Source organism: Pelobates fuscus, chromosome 2, assembly GCF_036172605.1.
Source record: "Pelobates fuscus isolate aPelFus1 chromosome 2, aPelFus1.pri, whole genome shotgun sequence".
NCBI lineage: Eukaryota > Metazoa > Chordata > Amphibia > Anura > Pelobatidae > Pelobates > Pelobates fuscus.
Window position 1 is genome coordinate 183,774,945 of NC_086318.1, and position 21,668 is coordinate 183,796,612.

At 37.3% G+C, this 21,668-nt stretch overlaps 1 protein-coding gene across 4 annotated transcripts in view; it reads right to left on the minus strand.

Annotated features, from left to right (window-relative positions):
* The window catches only part of COL12A1 (collagen type XII alpha 1 chain), a 165,349-nt gene that overhangs the window by 60,059 nt on the left and 83,622 nt on the right, over positions 1–21,668 (minus strand). For all 4 annotated transcript variants that reach the window (XM_063442995.1, XM_063442998.1, XM_063442996.1 and 1 more), the window contains 9 exons: positions 21,274–21,403; positions 19,553–19,695; positions 17,196–17,325; positions 11,342–11,484; positions 8,458–8,587; positions 6,396–6,515; positions 4,327–4,473; positions 1,223–1,339; positions 439–585 (listed from right to left, as the gene is read on the minus strand). In XM_063442995.1, coding sequence (XP_063299065.1) covers positions 439–585; positions 1,223–1,339; positions 4,327–4,473; positions 6,396–6,515; positions 8,458–8,587; positions 11,342–11,484; positions 17,196–17,325; positions 19,553–19,695; positions 21,274–21,403 — 1,207 coding nt within the window. The remainder of the gene's footprint in view (positions 1–438; positions 586–1,222; positions 1,340–4,326; positions 4,474–6,395; positions 6,516–8,457; positions 8,588–11,341; positions 11,485–17,195; positions 17,326–19,552; positions 19,696–21,273; positions 21,404–21,668) is intronic.

Sequence of the window (21,668 nt, forward strand, 5' to 3'; positions counted from 1 at the left end):
GAATGCAGTTCTTTCCAAAGCTTTTTTTTTTATATATATATATATAATTGGACAGCTGCTGTAGCATGGTGATTGTATGAAATGCAGTAAAAAAAAATGGTAGCATTTTGACTGGGCAGGTTTTCATTGATGTTTTCATATAGTTTGGTTAGGGTTAGATGCTGAGGGACATCATTCTCAGGCATGTGAACAGTGATAAGAGCTACAGTCTACAACAAAGTTAAAGCAGTTACCCCTTACTCTAGGTCCCAAATCACCCCAAGCCCCATTACAAAAGGTACTTGTTAATCCGAACTCTATATTCCTATAATATTACATTGTGCTGTTCACTGTGGCACCTTGTGTACTTTAACAATTGCACAGATTGTGATGCTACAGTCCTTTTGCATCAGTGTATTTATCAATACTATGTCAAAGGAAAAAACAAAATAGGCTTACAAGTTCTCTCATTTGTTGAAACTGATGGACCCTCTAGATTAGGTGTCTGCACGAAAACTGTTGCTGTGTATTCTGTGTCAGGTGATAGTCCGTTAAAGCAGTGGGATGATTCGGACCCGGTGACTGTGATTTCTTGACCCCGAGATCCTTAACATGAAAGAAAATTAAGACACTCAAAAACTAATATTGAAAATAAGTCAGAACAACAATCTATAATATGAGGTAGTGTGACACAACAGTGTTTTGGACACAATATAGTACGAACTGGAATCAAATCTATCATGATATATAAATTTTCATAAAAGTTTAGAGTATATATCCTTTTTCATAAATTCTACATATTTTGTATATAGGAGGAAAGATAATAGTCTAGTAAGGGTAAGCCTATGATACCTGATAATAAGAGTAAGCCTATGATACGAGACTCAAATACACCAAAATGCAACAATCATGAGCAATTCTGAAATAGATAATGTATGCATTGGTATAATTATATTTTAAGAAACAATGCACTAAATATTCTATTAATTTTCAAAAAGTTATTTGGTGATACGTCACCAGAGACAGAGTGTTTCTGTAAACCTTTCAACTGTGGTATCTAATCTATATTTACGTGCTTATGTAAGACATGAAGAGTCTATAAATACATTGTTAATGGAAAGTTCTGATACCACTTCTCTACTGTTAAAAGTTATTATAGCTTCTTTCTGAAATAAGGAAATTATCCACAGCAATAACATACATTCCATGTTTTGCTTTTCTTTGTTTAACAAGAAATACATACCATCTACAGGATTAAGTTTCACCCTGTAAGATGTAGCTGCTCTGTGAGGTGTCCATCTAATGCAGAATGAGTCCCATCCAACCTGGTAGCTGGTTAAGTCAGTTACATTCAAGTACACTGCAAATGGAAACAAGATATTATTCTTAAGAATTATATTGTATTTTGGTTGGCAGCCAATTACTCTTAGTGTAACCTTCATTCAGTACTGTACAACTGATTGTGTGTGATAACTCATATTTTCTCTTTTTGAGTAAGACACAGCTAAAACAAACATGCACAGCTATGTAAATGTCTACATTACGGGCTCCCAAGCCAGCCCCAAAGGCACACCAGCAGTCCAGGTTTTATCTCTACGGAACAAAACTGGGAAATGTCCCAATCTGCTCCTGTATCTTGAGTAGTGAGTTGGGAAACACTGGTTTAAACAAATGAGCAGAAGAGACACATAGCAGAAATCAAGATGACTTCCTTTCCTATACTGCACAGAATTTTACAAACTGTTTTATGGGTGCCATATTACACAAAGCAGAGATTCAAGACTTAATTATCTTTACATTTAGAAATTAAGAGATAAGGCAGGAAACTATTTCAATGACTTATTTACAAAAAATAAAATACACATTGCTATTAAAGGGACACTCCAGACCCATAAAGTACTTTAGCTTGCTGAAAAGCCTTATGTGGGCAGTGTGTCATATTTAATTCATTTTTTTTAAACTGCAGATTTGAATAGAAATTGACACTTTTGTACTTTGTTACACTCCCTTGCTTTCAAGTAGACAGCGGGTTTTGTTACTTCCTCGTTTAGTTATTCCAGTTTAGCTAAATTCAAGAGGCAGCAATTGCACATGTCTTGCAAAGACTTATAATTTAGCTTCATTGGGAAGCCTGTGATTGGACAGACACAGAAAGGCACTGGGGAAGAAGGGGGGGGGGGGGGGGGGATTGGAAACGATTCAGACAAGGGATCTGCAGCATTTGCAAGCTGTTTTAGATATACCCCCAGTGAGAAAATGCCTGCATGTTTTTATTTGGTTTATATCTACTAAACTGTGATTTTATTTATTTTGTATTTGGGCACTGGAGTGTCCCTTTAATTATAATAAGTGCATACATAGTTCCTTGCAATATATATATATATATATATATATATATATATATATATTTAGTTATTTTTTAAATAGAGAAAGAGAAGCAATGAACTCCAGCCCTCTTTATTTATTATATTGTGATAAACTTGAACAGAAGTACACAGAAGTACAAAGATTAATTTATTATCTATGACAGCAAAGCAAAATGTAATGAAATAAACAGGGATCATGGTATCGAAATAACAACTCTTTATCTCGAATTCTAAAAGTACACCATAGTCACACTTCAAAAACAGATCTATAAATCATACAGTTCACAAGTTTGCTTACACATTTCATAATCATATCCATGTAAACAGATTAACCATGTATCTCTCAGAGATAAATGATCAATTCAACCACCCTGTTTATTCCAGATAGTTCTTGTATGGATGGTTTATTACATTGTGTCACAGAAGGCCATGCTAAATCTTTTTTTTTTTTTATGAAAAATAAACAATGATATCATGATTGGCCCTGAGAACTCTGGGAAATCATAGTGTAATACAGAAGAATGTCTATAAATAGCCACTAATTCTGTTGATATGGCATAATCAATTATTCACATCATCACCACATCATGTCTTTAATAAATCATGTCTTTGCTCTTGTTACTGATCTACATCTCTCCCGTAGCATTCAGACAATCCTTGCCTGGGAAATTTAATCTCTATACTATCACTAGGTCAAAATGCAAAATATTCTTTTGTCCTACGTTTGGCCATACAGGTAAAACAAGTACTTTAGCGGCTGACATATTTCTTTGCCTGTTGTGTCACTTCCAAATCTTAAAGGATCACTTTAGTGTCAGGAAAACAAACCCGTTTTCCTGACACTACAGTGCCCTAAGGGTGTCCCCACCCTCAGGGCCTCCCTCCCTTGGTACTGAAGGGGTTAAAACCCCTTCAGTTACTTACCTTTATCCAGCGCCGGGCTCCCTCTCCTCCCCCTGCCGATGTCAGCTCCTGAGTGGAGCGGAATGCGCATGCGTGGCAAGTACCGCGCACACATTCAAACAGTACATAGGAAAGCATTTCTCAATGCTTTCCTATGAATGCTCTGCACGCTAGATGCGAAAATCGCATCCAACATCGCAGAAGCACCTCTAGCGGCTGTCAGGAAGGCAGCCACTAGAGGCTGGATTAACCCTGCTATATAAACATAGCAGTTTCTCTGAAACTGCTATGTTTGCATCTGACGGGTTAAAACACCCAGGCATTGCACCCAGACCACTTCATTGAGCTGAAGTGGTCTGGGTGACTATAGTGTCCCTTTAAATAACATAATAATAATCACAATTGCTGTCATTTGTGTTGTTCTCGTATTGGTCTTGGTCACAATAAAAATGTTGACTTTAAGGATACTGTCATTATATCAATACTTGAATGTTACCACATTTAAAGTGTTCCCTTAAACGCAAGCCTACTTTTTTTTTTATAAAATAACCACACAAAGAAATTCAGAATACCTTTTATAAAATGTTCCCTTGTCTCCCAATTTGATAGGACTTTGAAGTAGGGTTTTACTAAACTGTCCTAAATGAGAGCAGGGCACACCATCACCATAAAAGTTTAAAACTGAAATAGGACATCCTTATTTCAGTCATTAATGTTACAACCCAATAGTAATCATATGCACTGCTGATGTCAAGGCATGTATCTGAAAACATTTTTATTGCAGTTGCACACACAATATGTAGCAACAAAATGTAATATTGGTGAGCCCAACAAGTTATCAATCCTACATCAAAGCATTACAAAACATATAACAGAGGATCCAATAAAAGTCTCATATCATCATACTCTCATTAGGATATCTAATAAAGGTGATATATGTGTAGGTGTAATAAATGAGAAATTAGTAAATTTTGGTTATACATATTCGAAAAGAGCTAAATTGTTGTGGCACTGAAAATAAAAAATAACATTGGTCCCCAAATAAGTTTATACATCTCTATATGAAATTTTAACTTACAAGTTGTTCCGTCACCAGACAAAGGTCCACTTAATCCTGTGTCATACTGTGCATAAACTTTCACATCATATATGGTTCCAGGAGACAGGTTTTGCAGAGTGTAAGAACTTACATCACCAACAAACACTTCAAAAGAATCATCAGCATCTAGAATTTAAAAAAATGAAAGTCTACGAAACATATCAAGTAATAAAATCTAAGCCCCCCAAAAAAGAAACTTTAAAAAGGTAGGCAAGGTGCTTAATATTTTTTTTTTTTTTAAATCAAACAGTGACACAGCTGCAAACACCAAAAAAAAAAGCAAACAGTAGAAAACAAACAAACAAAAAACACATAAAACAGTGTTGCACTCAATATTACATACAATGTGACATAAATAATTCTTACATAGCCATGTCAAATTCTGATGTGCCTAAAAAAAAAACTCTAAATAGCGCAGAAAATCCTTATATAGCCACATATAATCCTCATATACAATAATTTTCTGCAATGTGTAGTGTTTTTTTTATTTTTGGCGCATCCAAATTTTACATGGCTATGTGATAACTTTCTATTTTATGTAACCTTGTATGTAATAATGAGTGCATTACTGTTTTTTGTTTCTTTAATGAATTCAAAGCATTCACAAACATAAAATTATATGAAATACCAATATTAATAATACAAAACAGATTTTAGTTTATATTGTTCATACTCAAGATTATGGCCATAATATACTATGTTTGGATACGCTTTTCAAATGATTCAGTATTTTTTTTTTTTTAAGGTTCTAAAATATATATTTTAAATTATTAAAATATGAAAAATATATCAATATATCAACATATTTAAATATGTCTTGAAATATTGTCATTTGATACGCGTATCCAAATATATTAAATTGAGGCCTATGTTATTAAATTTTAACTCTGCATTCTACGGCTGTTAAACATCATAGGAATTGTATTGTACCAGTTTGCCCATCACCTACCTACACCTGTATATTAATAAATATTTGTATATATACTGGTTCTAGAAATGTATAATCCACCATAATTACAAGCATTTTGATATTATCCGACATGTGAAGCTGGATCTGTCATTATTGAAGAGGCTAACTCACTTAATGTGACTGGAACATGTTGGAGTAGACAGTGGCAAATCCCATTCTGAAAGGCCAACCATTTATTTCAGTGTCCTATTCTAGTGCTTGTCTATTCCATAATGTTGAGTGTATCCCATTGCTCGTCATCAGCAATGCAACTCTTAATAGTACACAGAGTAACTGGATTTAAGAGTTATTGTGTAAGGGCTCTATGACTTCAGATGCAGCTGATCCATACCAGTGTACCCTTCAACTTGACTTCTACCATTTCTTCATTCTTACATTCCCTCCTTCTGTAATTACACCTAATCCTAAGGTTATCATGTGTGCCATGGGTGTGTTGTATGTATTCTTAAATAATGTATAATGACTGTATTAGAATATCAACCCAGTCTAGCTCCACCTGATTGTAAGGTTTATGTGATTTTTACAAAAATACAGACTATGTGAACTCTGAGAATGGCAAAAGCTTAGAGAAAATCAGTAGTTTGCTCTTTGGTTAGTCTCTGGTCGCAAAACTGTGTTTGCACACTTGTGCCATTACAAAGAACTTATATAATTTGCATATCACACTGATGCTATGCATAAAGGTAGTGAGTTCCCACTGCACAAGAGATATAACAACCCTGAACAATTGTTTCAACCTTCTTTCGACCTTGTCAGCCAGGTGAGGCTGATACCCGTCTAGGCACAGTGAGCACGGGATCCATGTCTGGATTACCCTTTTAGCTTAGGAGAGCCAAAGCAAATGCATTGCAACAATAACAGAGAATATGAGAACTCTGAGAATGTGATTTTTACAATATCATAATAACACCATGTAATCTGTGATTATATTACCAATTTACTTCTTGATGTGTGTTTTATCTTAAAACTGTGTAAAGCTCCCTTATCTAATAAAAGTTAAATAAAGAAATACAAGATCACACAGCCAAACCAATTACATAAACACATTTAATTTCAATCAACATTATAGTTTACTCACTACGTGGCTGATATAAAAGCTTGTAGCCCAAAACGGGAGATGCAGCTCTGTCCCATGAAACCCTGAATCGTGTATACCATTCATCAGATACTCGTAGATTCTGTGGTGCAAGCAAGCCAACTAAACCAAACAGAGTAAGAGATAGAAACATATGTAATTCCACCAGAAAGGGAAAACCTTATTTATTTGTACAAATTTGAGTATATTAAATGGAAAACCAATCGTATTTAACCAATTTTTTCATAAGGTCATGTGCTGTCATGGTCATGTTTCTACCAGTTTTAATATTTGCCATCTTTTCTGCTGTGTCCAATGATATCATTGTAAATCAAATATGATTAGCAAAATTAACTGAACTAAATGCAAATTAATTTGCAACTCCTAATTAATAATGTCATATCTGGTGAAAATGGTGTTGTTTCAACTGACTGAACAGATCTTACTTTCTAACTTCTGATGTCTGCGTCTGCTTTAGATGTCAGGGACCACTAAATGGTCCAAGACCACATCATCTCAATAACATGGTCTGTGTGCAGTGGTACTTTTCTTTTAGCATTTCAATATAAACCATTGCCATTTAGTAGATACAGCAATGTTTAGATTATGGGATTATGTGATGTGCAACGTTCACAACAACATCAAGCATCATCAATTGCTGCATTGAATTAAATTCTTCCCTAAGTGAAGCATTTGATAGGACAACGCATGTCATCCCCAATGCTCCTCTATGAGTAGTATTGAATTGAATAAGAAACCAGGAAGCAACACATCTAGGATGACATTGCATGAGGAAGAGCAGGCAGCAGCACCAAGTGAGTCTTGGTACTGGAAGAAAGCTAAGTTCGGAGCCACTGACGGCTCCGAACCCAGGTTCGGAGCCACTGACAGGCTCGAACCTACCAACCACGTGCAACACTGCCCAATCCACACTAAACCTCAGGATGCCCACTTTCTCCTCCATCTACCCTCCGATTTAACCAGGCCATTCCCCGCCGCTGTGAAAAAACGGGAAATCAACTAACCTAACCAAATACAGGGAGGGTGGGAGGGACAACTGACAGGTAAGCTTAGGTTCAGTTAAAATGGCCACTTCATATAATGTCTGGTAAAAATACTCCCCTTATGGCTGCGCCCTACCCAGCATGCTAGCTGTCACTAACTTCCTGTGGCTGCTATGCCTACCTCCTTGCTCTGTCAAGGCCTATTCCTCTTAGCTGCGCTGATCCATGGGCTACAGTTGTTCTCTCTTTGAGACCATGCAAAAAAAACTTTATTTTCTACACATTTTTTTTTTCTCCTCATAGAATTATATCCAAACCCAAACAACCTGCGGAGCTAACCACTTTCAAGCTGGCATATATTTAACAAAGGGGTAATTACAAGTTACTTACTAACATATAAAGTGGCTAAACACCACACTTATATACACTGGCACTTTAAACTAGTAATTAGTCCCATAAAAATGTCAACATCTGTCAGAGTTTTCATTGAATACATTTCCTGTCTGTAATCTTATCATTGATTATCAATCAAATCAGTGGAATATGCCAACAACCTTAGGTTGTAAATTCAATTATGCTTCTTAAGTATTATTCCAAATGAAATTTGTTTTTGACCTGTTATTGGCAAAGGTAAAACTTTAACTAAGGGTTCAATGGCAGCACAAAATGACGATTGGCAGGCTTAAAACAAACATATGCTGATATTTAGTTAATATAAGCATCTGGGTCCAATATAATGATTCTGAGATTATTTATATCACACAATGCAAAAGGGAAACACACAGAATTTCTATGCAAATTATAAACAACTGTACTTGAGCTCTTTCAGAAACTAACAAGGGACATGTTTAGCATGCTCCAACATTAAAAATAGATAGTGAGCACATCTTATTATAAGTCAGATATGTAAAGACACCAGACGAACTAAATCAGTTATAAATCCAAACCAAGAAATATTGCAGAAAATTCCAGGGCATCAAAATGTTAGCAAAGGCACATACAGAGTCAAAAATGTATTTCCCCAATGTGTATGGTGGCATTTAACAGTGGAAATATCTTACCTGTTTTTCCATTTCCAGTTAGTTGTCCTCCATCTCCATCGGCATAAACAGCGACAACAGTAATCTTGTAAGGAGTGTCCGACAAAAGTGGCTGCAACACAACATTATTTCTTCTGCCTGGCACAACCGTCTATAAAAAAAACAAAAAAAAAAACAACAGGAATAAAATTTACACTTTATAACACCAAAGTCGTTGTCTTTGTATTAAAATTAATGTCTTCACTGAAAAACATAGTCATCCTGATTTCATTGAGTCTGTTATTTGGAAAAATGTACTGAATATGAGAACATTGTCTTAGGTAGGTAATTATGGTATAACTAAAGTCTGTTAATATGATTACAAAAGCGTATTACAAAAATGAAAGTCTCACTTGGCAAATTACAAATTATTGTTGGTGTTTTCAGGGGGTGCTGGTAATTAATTAACTGTGCTATAGTATTCATTCAAAAATAAAAATAAATAAGAAACATTTTATAAATAAAACTTAATATAAAAAGGCCCTTGAATAGAAATAAGTGGGGTACATATATATTAAATATTTCTTAGACTCAACTACAGACAATGTATTGCACATCTGTTCAGAAAAAAAGCATCTTCTATTTCAATAGAAATAATATTGTCTTCAAAACTAATAACATATGGATATAAGTGGTGTGTCAAAGCCTGCAGTCTGGTCTGGTTATATGTCTGAATCCTTAGAGATTCTAAGAATGCAGCACATCATTCCTATTAAAATGTAATGCATTTTGTATAGAACCATGGGATATAAATGTATGGATCTAATTTACTTGACGTTATAGTCAAAATGATGATTACTATGATATTATGCTTTTTTATGTGCTGTGTTTTCATATGTAGCCCATATGTCTTTTAGATAGTCTTTGCCTAGTTGTGTCATTTATTTCAGGTTATGTCTTTAGATTTCGCTTGTCAAGTCTTTTTTAATCACTTTTGGGTGTAGAGATTAAGTAAATCCCTCATTCAAATTTGGAAACTTGAGAATATTAGCACCATTTGCCTATAATAAATTTAGATGATGGAAACAGCGCTTATTAATAGTACGTAAATAATAATATAAATATATCTTATTTAATTAATATAGCTGCTAAACATTCAGATAGTCCTATCCAAAATAACATACAAAACAAATTAAGAATGTAGCGCTTATGTAAAAAGAAATTAATCACCTTTTAGAGTGTAGGAGCAAAATTTCACTGAAAAATCAGCAGGTAGAATATCTATAAAAGATAATCATACATAGTATAGATCACACTTATATATATTGGTTGATATGTGTATATAATATATAAACTCACAAAAGGAGAGCTATGGACCTAGCTCTAGTTTGAATAGCCTCTGGGTCCATACAGGTGACCCACCCCTCTTCACGATATAGTTCTGAGGTCTGTGGATAAATAGAAATACACCCAATTGCGCAGTATAGTTGCAATATCTCTAAAAATATATATAATTCTCTCAAGTAGGTACTCACAAGTGTGGAGTCAAGATGTATTGACTCAATTTTGTGGCGTTGTGCAGGTTTGAAACAGCACTGCCCATTCAATATAACAATATCAGGAACCAGGATCGTTAAAATAATAAACAGATTTTATTAATACACTCTTATATATAAATAAAAGAAAGCCTCAATGTGCTAAAAATACCGGGACGCGTTTCGCCACTCCAAACGTGGCTTCTTCAAACCGGATTGTGATAAAGCAATCCGGTTTGAAGAAGCCACGTTTGGAGTGGCGAAACTCGTCCCAGTATTTTTAGCACATTGAGGCTTTCTTTTATTTATATATAAGAGTGTATTAATAAAATCTGTTTATTATTTTAACGATCCTGGTTCCTGATATCGTTATATTGAATGGGGAGTGCAGTCCCGAACCTGCACAACGCCACAAAATTGAGTCAATACATCTTGACTCCACACTTGTGAGTACCCACTATAGAAAATTATATATATTTTTAGAGATATTGCAACTATACTGCGCAATTGGGTGTATTTCTATTTATCCACAGACCTCAGAACTATATCGTGAAGAAGGGTGGGTCACCTGCATGGACCCAGAGGCTATTCAAACTAGAGCTAGGTCCATAGCTCTCCGTTTGTGAGTTTATATATTATATACAAATATCAACCAATATATATAAGTGTGATCTATACTATGTATGATTATCTTTTATAGATATTCTACCTGCTGATTTTTCAGTTAAATTTTGCTCCTACACTCTAAAAGGTGATTCATTTATTTTTACATAAGCGCTACATTCTTATTTTGTTTACCATTTGCCTATAAGTCTGATTAAGCAAAGAATGTGAACAATTTTCCCCATCTCTATTAATGTTTCTTAAGCTAACATAATGGCTATCAGCAACTACCCAAACAATGTTTGAAATCTGATGTAGTCATTTAATATGGACATGTTGGAACTCTTCAGCTTTTGCTGCTTTACAATTGCCAACATCTAACTATTCCTCTTCAAGATGATGATTGTTGCATGTTGTCTGTATTAACTATACTCTTACAATATGTGATTGTCAATAATCATCACACAAAAGTGAAGTAGAACCCTAAAGACACCATAGGCTTTTCTACCTTGATCCAGGTTAAATGGCTCTGAATATTGTGAGTATAAAATTCAAAAACACTACTTTATTATATATTTTTTGCTGTAAGTAGTATACACTATGTGATGTTTATTTTTTCGGGTTTTTTTTCCAAGCACATGTTCTATACATACTTTTGACTGATAAATTAAAATCACAATTTACACACTCTTCACTTTTTTTTTTTTACTGATTATTACTTTTACAATATGTTGCCACATATTTTGTAAACAGAGTGAAAATAGCTTCTCTGTTTAAAGAAAACTTACAAATTCATCGATAGGGTCACCGACAGTTGGAGAATAGATGATTCGATACTGTTGAACTGGTCCGTCAGCATGATCCCAACTTACAGAAAGGCTGTCAGTTGTTTCTCCAAAAACTTTAATATTTTTTGGGCCACTTCTGGGTACTAAAAAGATAATAAAACCAAACAGCTATAGGTATTATTCTTTAAACTGCAATAGCACAATATTAATTACCAACATACGAGTACAAAATAAAGAGAAATCCAAATTTCCAACCACATTCTTGGTGTCTGGTTACTATACAAAAGCTGTGGGATAGGAAGCTGCCAGCTAGAACATACTTGTTGATTATTATGAAATAAGCCTACCACAGAATGAACAAAATGTGGAAATAGGCATACCATAAGCATTTGGAAAGTGTTCTTTTTGCTTCAAGAATATATAAAGAAGTCTGCAAAAGCAAAGGAAATTCTAATAGAACGCATACCTATATTTTCCACTGGGAATCCTTTAAACAGCATCACATAGCTGAATTACCAACTACAAACTACAGATGTATTATATTAAGAGGATGCTCTACCCCAAGTTTATTTTTTTTTATACCCAAGTTAGAACAACATCACTTGAGAGGAGCCAGATCCCACTCAAACAGAACTGAACTCAATTTACAATTCACTAAGTAGAATCGACAGCCTTCAATCAATCAGTGGACGCTCATCCATTAAGACAGGTGGGGTTGGAGGGGTATCTTATATTTTTACAATTGAACCAGTGTTTTAAGATTTTTTTTTTACAAATATTTAAAGTAGGATTCATAAATGTATGTTTGTAAAGATTTATGGTGTTGAACAGGGCACTATGTCTCACACAATCATGGATTCCGTACATGCAGATTAGTGGTCAGTGGAGTCTAGCTACTAAAACATCACCAACCTCCACTAATTTCATTTAACTTTCATCTGAAAAAGCCCAAACTCGACCCCAACTCCCCATACAACTACCACCCTATATTGCTACTGATGTTTGCCTCCACGATCCTTGAGAGAGTTGTGTATGCAAGATTAACAGACTTCCTCGAATCTAACTCTCTGCTTGACCCTTTTCAGTCTGGATTCCGCGCTCATCACTCTGTTGAAACAGCTGTGACCAAAGTATCCAACGATTTAATCGCTGGTAAATCTTGCGCCCATTACTCTATTCTAATTCTCCTTGATCTATCTGCTGCCATCAACAGCTTCTTCTCATTCTCCATAATCTCGGTCTACGAGATACTGCTCTCTCTTGGTGCTCATCCTACCTCTCCTAGCGCTTTTTCAGTGTTTCTTTCTCTGGCTCTGCCTCTTCTCCCCAACTCCACTTTGTTGGTGTCCCCGAAGGTTCAGTCCTTGGTCTCCTAATATTCTCCATATATACTGCCTCCCTTGGTAAATGTCAGGGTACCTGTAGTCTCTACCTCTGATAAGAGGAGACTCCTGTGGCAAGACACTTTGTTCCTCCTGAACTCCAACGGGAGCTCTTACAGTGTTTTCACGAGAGTAAGGTGGCGGGGCATCCTGGCATTCGCAAGACATATTCCTTAATCTCTAAAGATTTCTGGTGGCCTTCTTTACGAAAGGATATTAAGGATTTCATTGCAGTGTGTGAGATCTGTACTAAGACTAAGCAACCTCATACTCTTCCATGTGGTCTATTACAGCCCTTGGGCATTCCAGAGAAACCATGGTCCTGTTTGGCCATGGACTTTATTGTTGATTTGCCTATTTCTAAAAGACAGACTGTTATTCTCACTGTAGTTGATAGGTTTACTAAGATGGCTCATTTTGTGCCTTTACCTAAACTTCCGACTTCTCCTGAATTGGCGGAAATATTCGCTAAAGAAATTTTTCGTTTACATGGGATACCTTCCGAAATTATTTCTGATAGAGGTTCCCAATTTGTTTCACGTTTCTGGAGATCCTTCTGTTCTCAATAAGCATCAAATTGAATTTTTCTTCTGCTTATCACCCTCAGTCTAACGGAGCTGCTGAACGTACCAATCAAAAAATTGAACAATATTTGCGTTGTTTTGTTTCCGAACATCAGGACGATTGGGTCGGTTTGATTCCTTGGGCAGAGTTCGCACACAATAATCTTGTTTGTGATTCCACTCGCTCTAGCCCCTTTTTCATGAATTATGGCTTTCATCCTTCCATTCCTCCCTTGGTCTCTCCTTCCCAAGGGGTACCGTCGGTTGATGTTCATGTTGCCAATCTGAGGAAGTTGTGGGATCAGACTCGACAAATTCTCCTACATAATTCCATGTTGTTCAAGAAACACGCTGATAAACGCAGAAGGGTGGCTCCTGTTTTTGTTCCTGGTGATAGGGTATGGTTGAGTACAAAAAACATTTGTTTAAAGGTTTCTTCTATGAAATTCGCTCCTCGTTACATTGGTCCTTACAGGGTCCTGACTCGTATTAACCCGGTTGCGTATCGCCTAGTACTTCCATCTGCCTTACGCATCCCTAATTCTTTTCATGTTTCCTTGCTGAAACCGTTAATTTGCAACAGATTTTCCTCCACTGTTTCCTCCCCTCGCTCTGTTCAGGTTGAGGGTCAGGAGGAATACGAGATCAATTCCATCATCGATTCTCGAATTTCTCGAGGGAGGTTACAGTATCTTGTCGACTGGAAGGGATATTGTCCTGAGGAGAGGACTTGGGTACCTCAGGAGGATGTACATGCTCCTCGCCTCCGCAGGGCTTTTCACTCCCGCTTTCCATCTCGTCCCGGTTGCTTCCGCCCGGTGGGCGTTTCTGAGAGGGGGGGTACTGTCAGGGTACCTGTAGTCTCTACCTCTGATAAGAGGAGAGACTTAGACGTTTTCCCGTTCAGAAGGGCTGTTTCCTCCGTTCCTCGTGGTTCCTCCGCGAGGGATCCACGCCCTTTTATCACGTGACGCTCAGTAGCCGACGTCATGACGCCAAGCCTGCTCGACCTGTCACTCAAACCCTGAACACGAACCAGGACTCGTCGGGGGTGTGATTACCTCCTAGAACCGGGGTATTTAATAGAGCTTCCCGCATTTGCTCATTGCCCTGTCGTGGTTCTAGCCAGACTAGTCACTCAGTGCTCTTGTATGTCTATTGTCTCTTTGGTTCTGACCCGGCTTGATTGTATTACTCTGCTTATCTCTGTTATCCTTTGACCCGGCTTGTCTCTCGCTTACCTGTCTTCTTGTTCCCTCGACCTCGGCTTGTCTCTGACCATTCTCTACTTACTCCTTACGTTAAGTCCGGCCATTCTAAGGTCCGGTATACGTACCTACTACACTTTGTACTCTGCGTGTTGGATCCCTGTCCCGATCCTGACAGTAAACTCATCAGCTCCTTTGGCTCCCATTATCATTTATATGCAGATGACACGCAAATCTACATGACCTCTTCTGATCTCTCTCCTCCCATCTTGACTCATGCCTCTGACTGCCTTTCCGCGATTTCCAATTTGATGGCTGCTCACTTCCTTAAACTCAACCTGTCCAAAACAGAACTTCTGGTCTTTCCTCCGTCAAGTGTTGCTACTCCAGTGTCTGCCTCCCTCCAAGTCAACGGCACCACCATCACCTCTACCTCACAGGCTCGCTGCCTAGGTATTCTTTTTGTCTCCGACCTATCCTTCACCCCTCATGTCCATTCGATTGCCAAATCCTGCTGCTTCCATCTAAAGAAATTAGCTTGAATCCGCCTCTATTTAACACCGGACGCAGCTAAGGTGCTGGTCCATGGCATTGTTCTTTATCGTCTTGACTACTGCAATCCCCTTCTCAGTGATCATACGTGTTTCCCAGATTGCACCACTGCAAGGCTCATTTTTCTGTCTGCACGCACCTCCCACACCCCACCCCCACCCCATGTCAGTCCCCACATTGGCTTCCAGTTAGATATATGGCTCATTTTAAGATTCTGGTGCTTGCTTACAAGACCCTACATAATGTTGCTCAAACCTACCTATCCTCCCTAATACAAAAGTATGTCCCGTGGAGGCCCCTTCGCTCTGCTGAAGACCTACATCTATCCTCTGTCCGTACTCGCACATCTGATGCTCACCTCCAAGACTTCTCTAGGGCTGCACCTTTTCTGTGGAACTCCCTTCCCTTCTCTGTTAGACTTTCACCCTGTCTCCACTCCTTCAAAAAATCTTTGAAAACACACTTCTTTAGGAAAGCATATAATTTAAACTGTTTAAGGATTTTCAATCCCCATGACTTCTCGTCTGCAACTGTCAAAAATAACCTACTAAGTTCTCAGTGATTACTATTCTAGCAACCTATTTTATTACCCCTACTTATACCCTTTGTGCCACTATACCCCACTCCCTCTAGCATGTAAGCTCATTGCGCAGTGCCATCAACACCTCTGTTCCTGTGCGGCCATTTGTCTTTTTACGACTACATGTCTGTTAGTCCACCCATTGTACAGCACTGCGGAACTTTGCTGGCACTATATAAATAATAATAATAACAGTTACTTACTTGACATAGGAACTCATCTTGACAGTTAACAGTTAGATTTAAGCACTTTTTCCCCAAAGTTGATGTTACATTATATGGAGACTTAATCTATTCTTTTCTTTCAATTGCTGACATAGCTAAGTGAATAACTGTGAAAGTCACTCAGATCAGGATGCCACCACCCCAGCTTTTAGGGAAAAAGAGGTTAGAGAAAGTGGCAAATAGTTTAGATGCAAAAAACTCTAAATACATCTTGGTGCATTGAGCTCAGCTAACTTTATTCAACAAAGACCTAGGCCGGGTAAAATGTATAACTGTGCTGAAGGATTTTTAATGATACACAAGGTATTAAGGCTGAGTCAATGCAACCCAATCTGGGTGTAAAAAAATCAGGAGTCTCTTTATTTTAAAATGCAGCACTCAATGATATTGTAATGTTACCAACCCTTAGCAAACAAGCTGTGGTCATTTATGAATTACTTGGTATACAATCTAATTCAATGCATTTTAAATGGCAGAATTAGCATGAGGAAAATGGGAGAAGAGAAAATAAGGTACTGGCAGCTCTATATCACAGGAGAGAAAAGGTTTTGAATACCGATGAGCGCGTTGGGATACACATCACCGGAGCAAGTCGAGGCAGCGGGGAGGTAGGTGATTTTAGGAAGCATTGGTCCGGTTGCACAGGATATAGTTATCTTATGTGCACAATGTAGTAGATTGTGCCCATGGGTTAATTATATCTTGACTGCAAATTAGTTAAACCATGAGCTCACGTTAAATGTCTTGTGGGCAAAATCTCAAAACTGTGTACATGAGATAGTACAGTGTGCCCATGGTTTAAAGGAAAAATAAACTTCACAATGTCAAATAGTTTTTTCCCCTAAAAAAGAAACTTTTTTAATGTGCGTTTACACCAAATATAAAACTGGCATTTCATAGGAATCAAGTACTATGATTCAGTCCATATGATGCACAGCACAGTGACAAAAATATGCCACAAACATAAGCACTCAGAGTACATGCATTAAGGATAGTGACACCAATTATGTAGAAGTAAATACATCTGCATGGGCCTCGTCTTTTGCATCATACAGAATCCCATGAATATAAGCATGTTGTTTGTAATGTCTGCCTTTTTCGTGGTTATGTTGGAGCCAAAGCCTCTTAAGGAAAAAAAAAAACTACTGTATAAACCAGACCTCAGCTAAGCAGGAAAATATTAGTAAAATTGCAGTACAGTAGGAGATAAATTCTTGTTGCGCTTTTGTTTCAGTTATCACCAGCTGTGCAGTACTAAAGCATGTAAACATTTTTTATGGGTTCCATTTCTGGCCAACTCTTTGTTGGTGATATAAAAATTATATATCACAGATATTTTACTTACGTGTTTTTCCTTGACTTTCGCTTGGATTCCCTTCTCCATCAGGATAAAGAGCCACCACATTCACTGAATATGGAGTGTCCGGACTCAAACGTTCCAGTAATACATTGTGAGTGTTGCCTGGTACTATGACCTGGAAATAATGTCAAACAAAATGTGATAATTGTGGCAATTGGAAATGTATGGCTCTTGTATAAGACCACAAAAACAAATCACCAATGTTAAAATAATTTTGAAAGCTCAATATAATTTTCCTAACAAAACAAATTTATGTGTGGCTATTACACTACAAAAAGGCCTACACCTTTTAACAAGAGATTTCAACATACTTCCACTTGTCCTACCTAACTCTTACATTTAGATTTTTTACTTCTATTAAAAAGGAAGTGGGTTGTAAATAAGTATATGCCTTAGATGCCATATACTTGCTTTTGACAGATTAAATACTAGAACACATAATTAAACATATATTCACTTAATGTAAATTAGAGGTCATATTTGGGGAGTAGCCCTAAATTGCAATTAAAGTTGATGCATACTAAAAGAATAGCCCTGTAAATGTCTGTATTTATCACGTAGTATAGAATTCTGACAATTGTTAAGCACCGATCTAGCTTGGCCATTATAGACTAAATCACTGGGGCTCCAAGTTAAGAAAACATGATTATATTTCATCCGAAATTTTACTTTTAGAAAGTTAACCAAGATGTATACCTGTCAGGATTACTGTATTATCCAGCACATAGAACTGTATAGCACAGATGACAAATAAGTAACGTATTACCGGTCCTTAGAATGTCCGGATTTAACATACATAGAATAGTCAAAATACTAGGCGAGGTCAGGGAACACAGAAAGGGACGCAGTGATGAGGAAAGCCAGGAGTCAGGATACCAGAATATAGAGAAGTCAATAAACAAAGCCAAAGTAAAAAAACAGGTAGAAAACTATAAACAGGATCGCGCTCTCGGACAACCACAAGGAAAACCACGACAGGGCACTGAGCAGGATGAGAACTAGGCCTAAATACCCCTCCTCTAGATCTGATAGGCTGTAACTGGCCTTTGACCCCAAAGTCAGTTACCAGGTTTCAGTTGCATAATTGCTGCTCAGCATTAACCCTTCTGTGGATTAGGTTGCTGCTCTGCACAACTTTTCCTGTGTGGACAGTAAATGTCAATAACCACATTTTTCTAAGCGGATGAATACGTGACAATACCACCCCGGCAAAGCAGTACCATATGAAATTGATCTCCACAGATGCCTGCTGGCATCAGTGTGGCAACAAGGGAACCTACATCCACATGTGGTGTTCCTGTCCAGTGATAGTGACCTTCTGGTAAAAGGTGATAGAGAAGGGATCTCAAATTATGCAACGGAGACTATAACTAGCATGTCTGCTCTCAAGGCCGACTGAGGGCCTAACCAGGCATGAGCAAAAACTCTTGAATATGATATACCTAGCGGCCCGAAGGGTCATGTTTAAAGGCCCTTACACTTACACTAGTCACTAATAAATCAGGGACAACTATCCCATGTCAAGGTAACCGCCCAAGAGTGGAATACTACCAAAACTTTCAGCAAAGTTTGGGATCTGTGGGAAATATTCGACACTAGCTGAGACCCCACCTTGGACACTATGGACACAAGATGAAGAGAAGGCCAGGGGATAGAGGGCAACACACTCTAAGTCCAGTCAATGCAGCAACTTTCCTTTCTTTTCTTTCTTTCACGTCCTGTACTGCATAAACCCTGATTAAAGCACTCTGGGCCCCTGGGGGAGGAAGCGGCACCTCATATTTCAGGGATTTCCAGCCAAACCGAATGGGGAGACCTTATAATCCAACCGCCTGAGAGCATGGGGAAGAAAGGGGTTCGACCCACCACCTAACAAGACAGCTAACAGTTCTATCTTAACTTCACTCTATCTCTATCCCTAACACCTATTTTTCCTCTCCTATTTCCTACTCTACTGAAAATATCAAATGAGGCAGTAGACAGAGTAAACCAGCGAAGTTCAACGACAGACCCTCAACATCGCCTGAGTGCGATCTATCATTCCTTATTATGTACCAAAGGTTCATTTAACAGTATTACCATGAGCTGCAATGTTACACGCAACATGCTGTACAATGTTATTGTCTCTTGACTTCTGTACTCACTGAACAATCTGATGTTTACCTCATCTACTTGCCTTTTTTGAAAATAAAGATAATTTAAAATAAAAAGTTAACCAAGACGCTGATAAGTAAATAAGATGAGAGCAATCCATGACAGCCTAGTGACATAGAGTGACGTCAAATTTAAGACATGAGAGCTCCTTCTTTGAGTGCTTGAAACCACAAAGTAAAAATACTCACAGACTCTGTTCCTTGGGTTCCCAGCAGTGGAGAATAATTAACTTTGTATTGCTGCACAATTCCAGGGGCAGGGTCCCAGCGCACATTCAGAGTGTTCGGTGAGGGGTTGTACACTTGCAGGTTCCGTGCTGATCCTCGAACCACTAAATTAGAAACATTATCCCACAATGTCAACATTAGTCTAATATGTCTTAATAAACAGTTCCTAAATAATTAATGTCTAACATAAATACTTGGAAACTTACAAATTGCAATCAAGTAAAATACTTAGCTAGGCATTTTTGACCATGACAAGACTTGGTAATTTTGGTTCCAATAATGCAAATATGTTTATTTAATTTAAACAAATAAACTTATTTGACCAAGAGTTTTACAAGGTGCCATATGACAGAGACCAACTGATTTAGTGGTCGAGTAGTATAAAGTGAAAAGTAAAATGCTGAAGAGGCTGTGAGAACCAGTTTGGTCAGTGAAGACATAAGGTGAGAACTGTGTCAGCTAGTTAGTTGGTATCAGTAATGTGCGAGGTATATAGGGCTGTAATAGCATAGTGATGTCTTGACAACAGTGTAGCAAATGTGTTCAAAAGGCACATCACTTTCAGAGGCCTTCACTTTCTTTGCTACTCATTAGCACTTGCTGTGATTCATGACAGAAATAAAATAATGATTAAAATGTTATTATAATTGTCTAAACATAATGGAAAATAGTGTAATTTGACTTTGATCAATATAGGATGTGATGTGTATTTTTACATTCCTTTCTGACAAATAAAATATCTTGAGAGCTCAACCAATCTAATGATGCCCCTACTACATAGTTATTTGTTATTCACAATAATTTTATCCTAATTATATACATCAAGCATACGAATGCTGCCTAGCCACTAGGTAATCACTTCCATTAAGTGCACAGCCTAATTAAATCATGTTTGAGATCAAAAGGTTGATAAAAGCAAGTTTAGCAGAGTAACCCAATGTCCCAAATCGTCAAGAAAGAAGCTTCGGAGACTGTGCGACCTTCTATATCCTTATAGATCTGTTTATTGGTGCATATTTTAATAGTCAAATACATTTACCAGGAAGGATATTTAGGAAGTGGGGGATACTAATTTTGGGATACAGGAGAGGCTATTGATATTGAGGTATAAGGTAACTAAGAGAATATGAGAAAAAAAAGGCAAAGGAGGGGGAGGATATTAGTATGAAAGGATAGGAATATTGATAATCAGAGGTAAGTTGCTTGATACTAATATATCTATGGAACGTAAGCTCGTTTGAGCAGGGTCCTCTTCAACCTATCATTCCTGTAAGTTTTCTTGTAATGGTCCTATTTATAGTTACATCCCCCCTCTCATAGTATTGTAAAGTGCCACGGAATCTGTTGGCGCTATATAAATGGCAATAATAATAATAATATGATAAGTGAGAGGATATCGATATTCACAAGGAGAGCTGATACAGATCTTAGGAAAGACAGCTATGGGAATGTATAAATATTCATTGTGAAATTACATACTAATATTAATTCACTTATTTAACAGTACTCTTGTTGTACTCAGGAGGAGCACTTAAGCTTCAACACACATCTTCTATGTACTCATTTCATTTCATTTGGTAAGTTTTTATTTGACCATCTACATTCAGTGCCATAAACAGCAATTACAACTTGTAATTAACTCTATAAAAGTAATAAAATCAAACTAGGATGGCTTTACATACATGTTTTGCCAGTTTCTGACATACGTCCACCATCTCCATCAGAATAAACAGGGACAACTGTCACTGTGTATGAAGTGTCAGGTTGGAGACCCCTAAGAACAGTATTTATTGAATTTCCAGGCACAGTTGTCTGCATAAAGATTAAAGAAGAAAAAAACATAACATACATCAACATTAGTTTGGCACTGTGAGAATAATTAAGCAATCTACGGGCTGGAAGTTTGGAAATGGACGATGTAAGTCACAGCAGCAGGACGGACATTGGTTGTTTGGTATTGTCCAATGTTCTAGTAGTATAAAAATGTCAAATTATCCATTTGCACGTGTCCCAGACTCGGTTCTGCTGCAGTATTGTATTAGGAATGTGGGAGAAGTCTTTATCACATAATAGATAG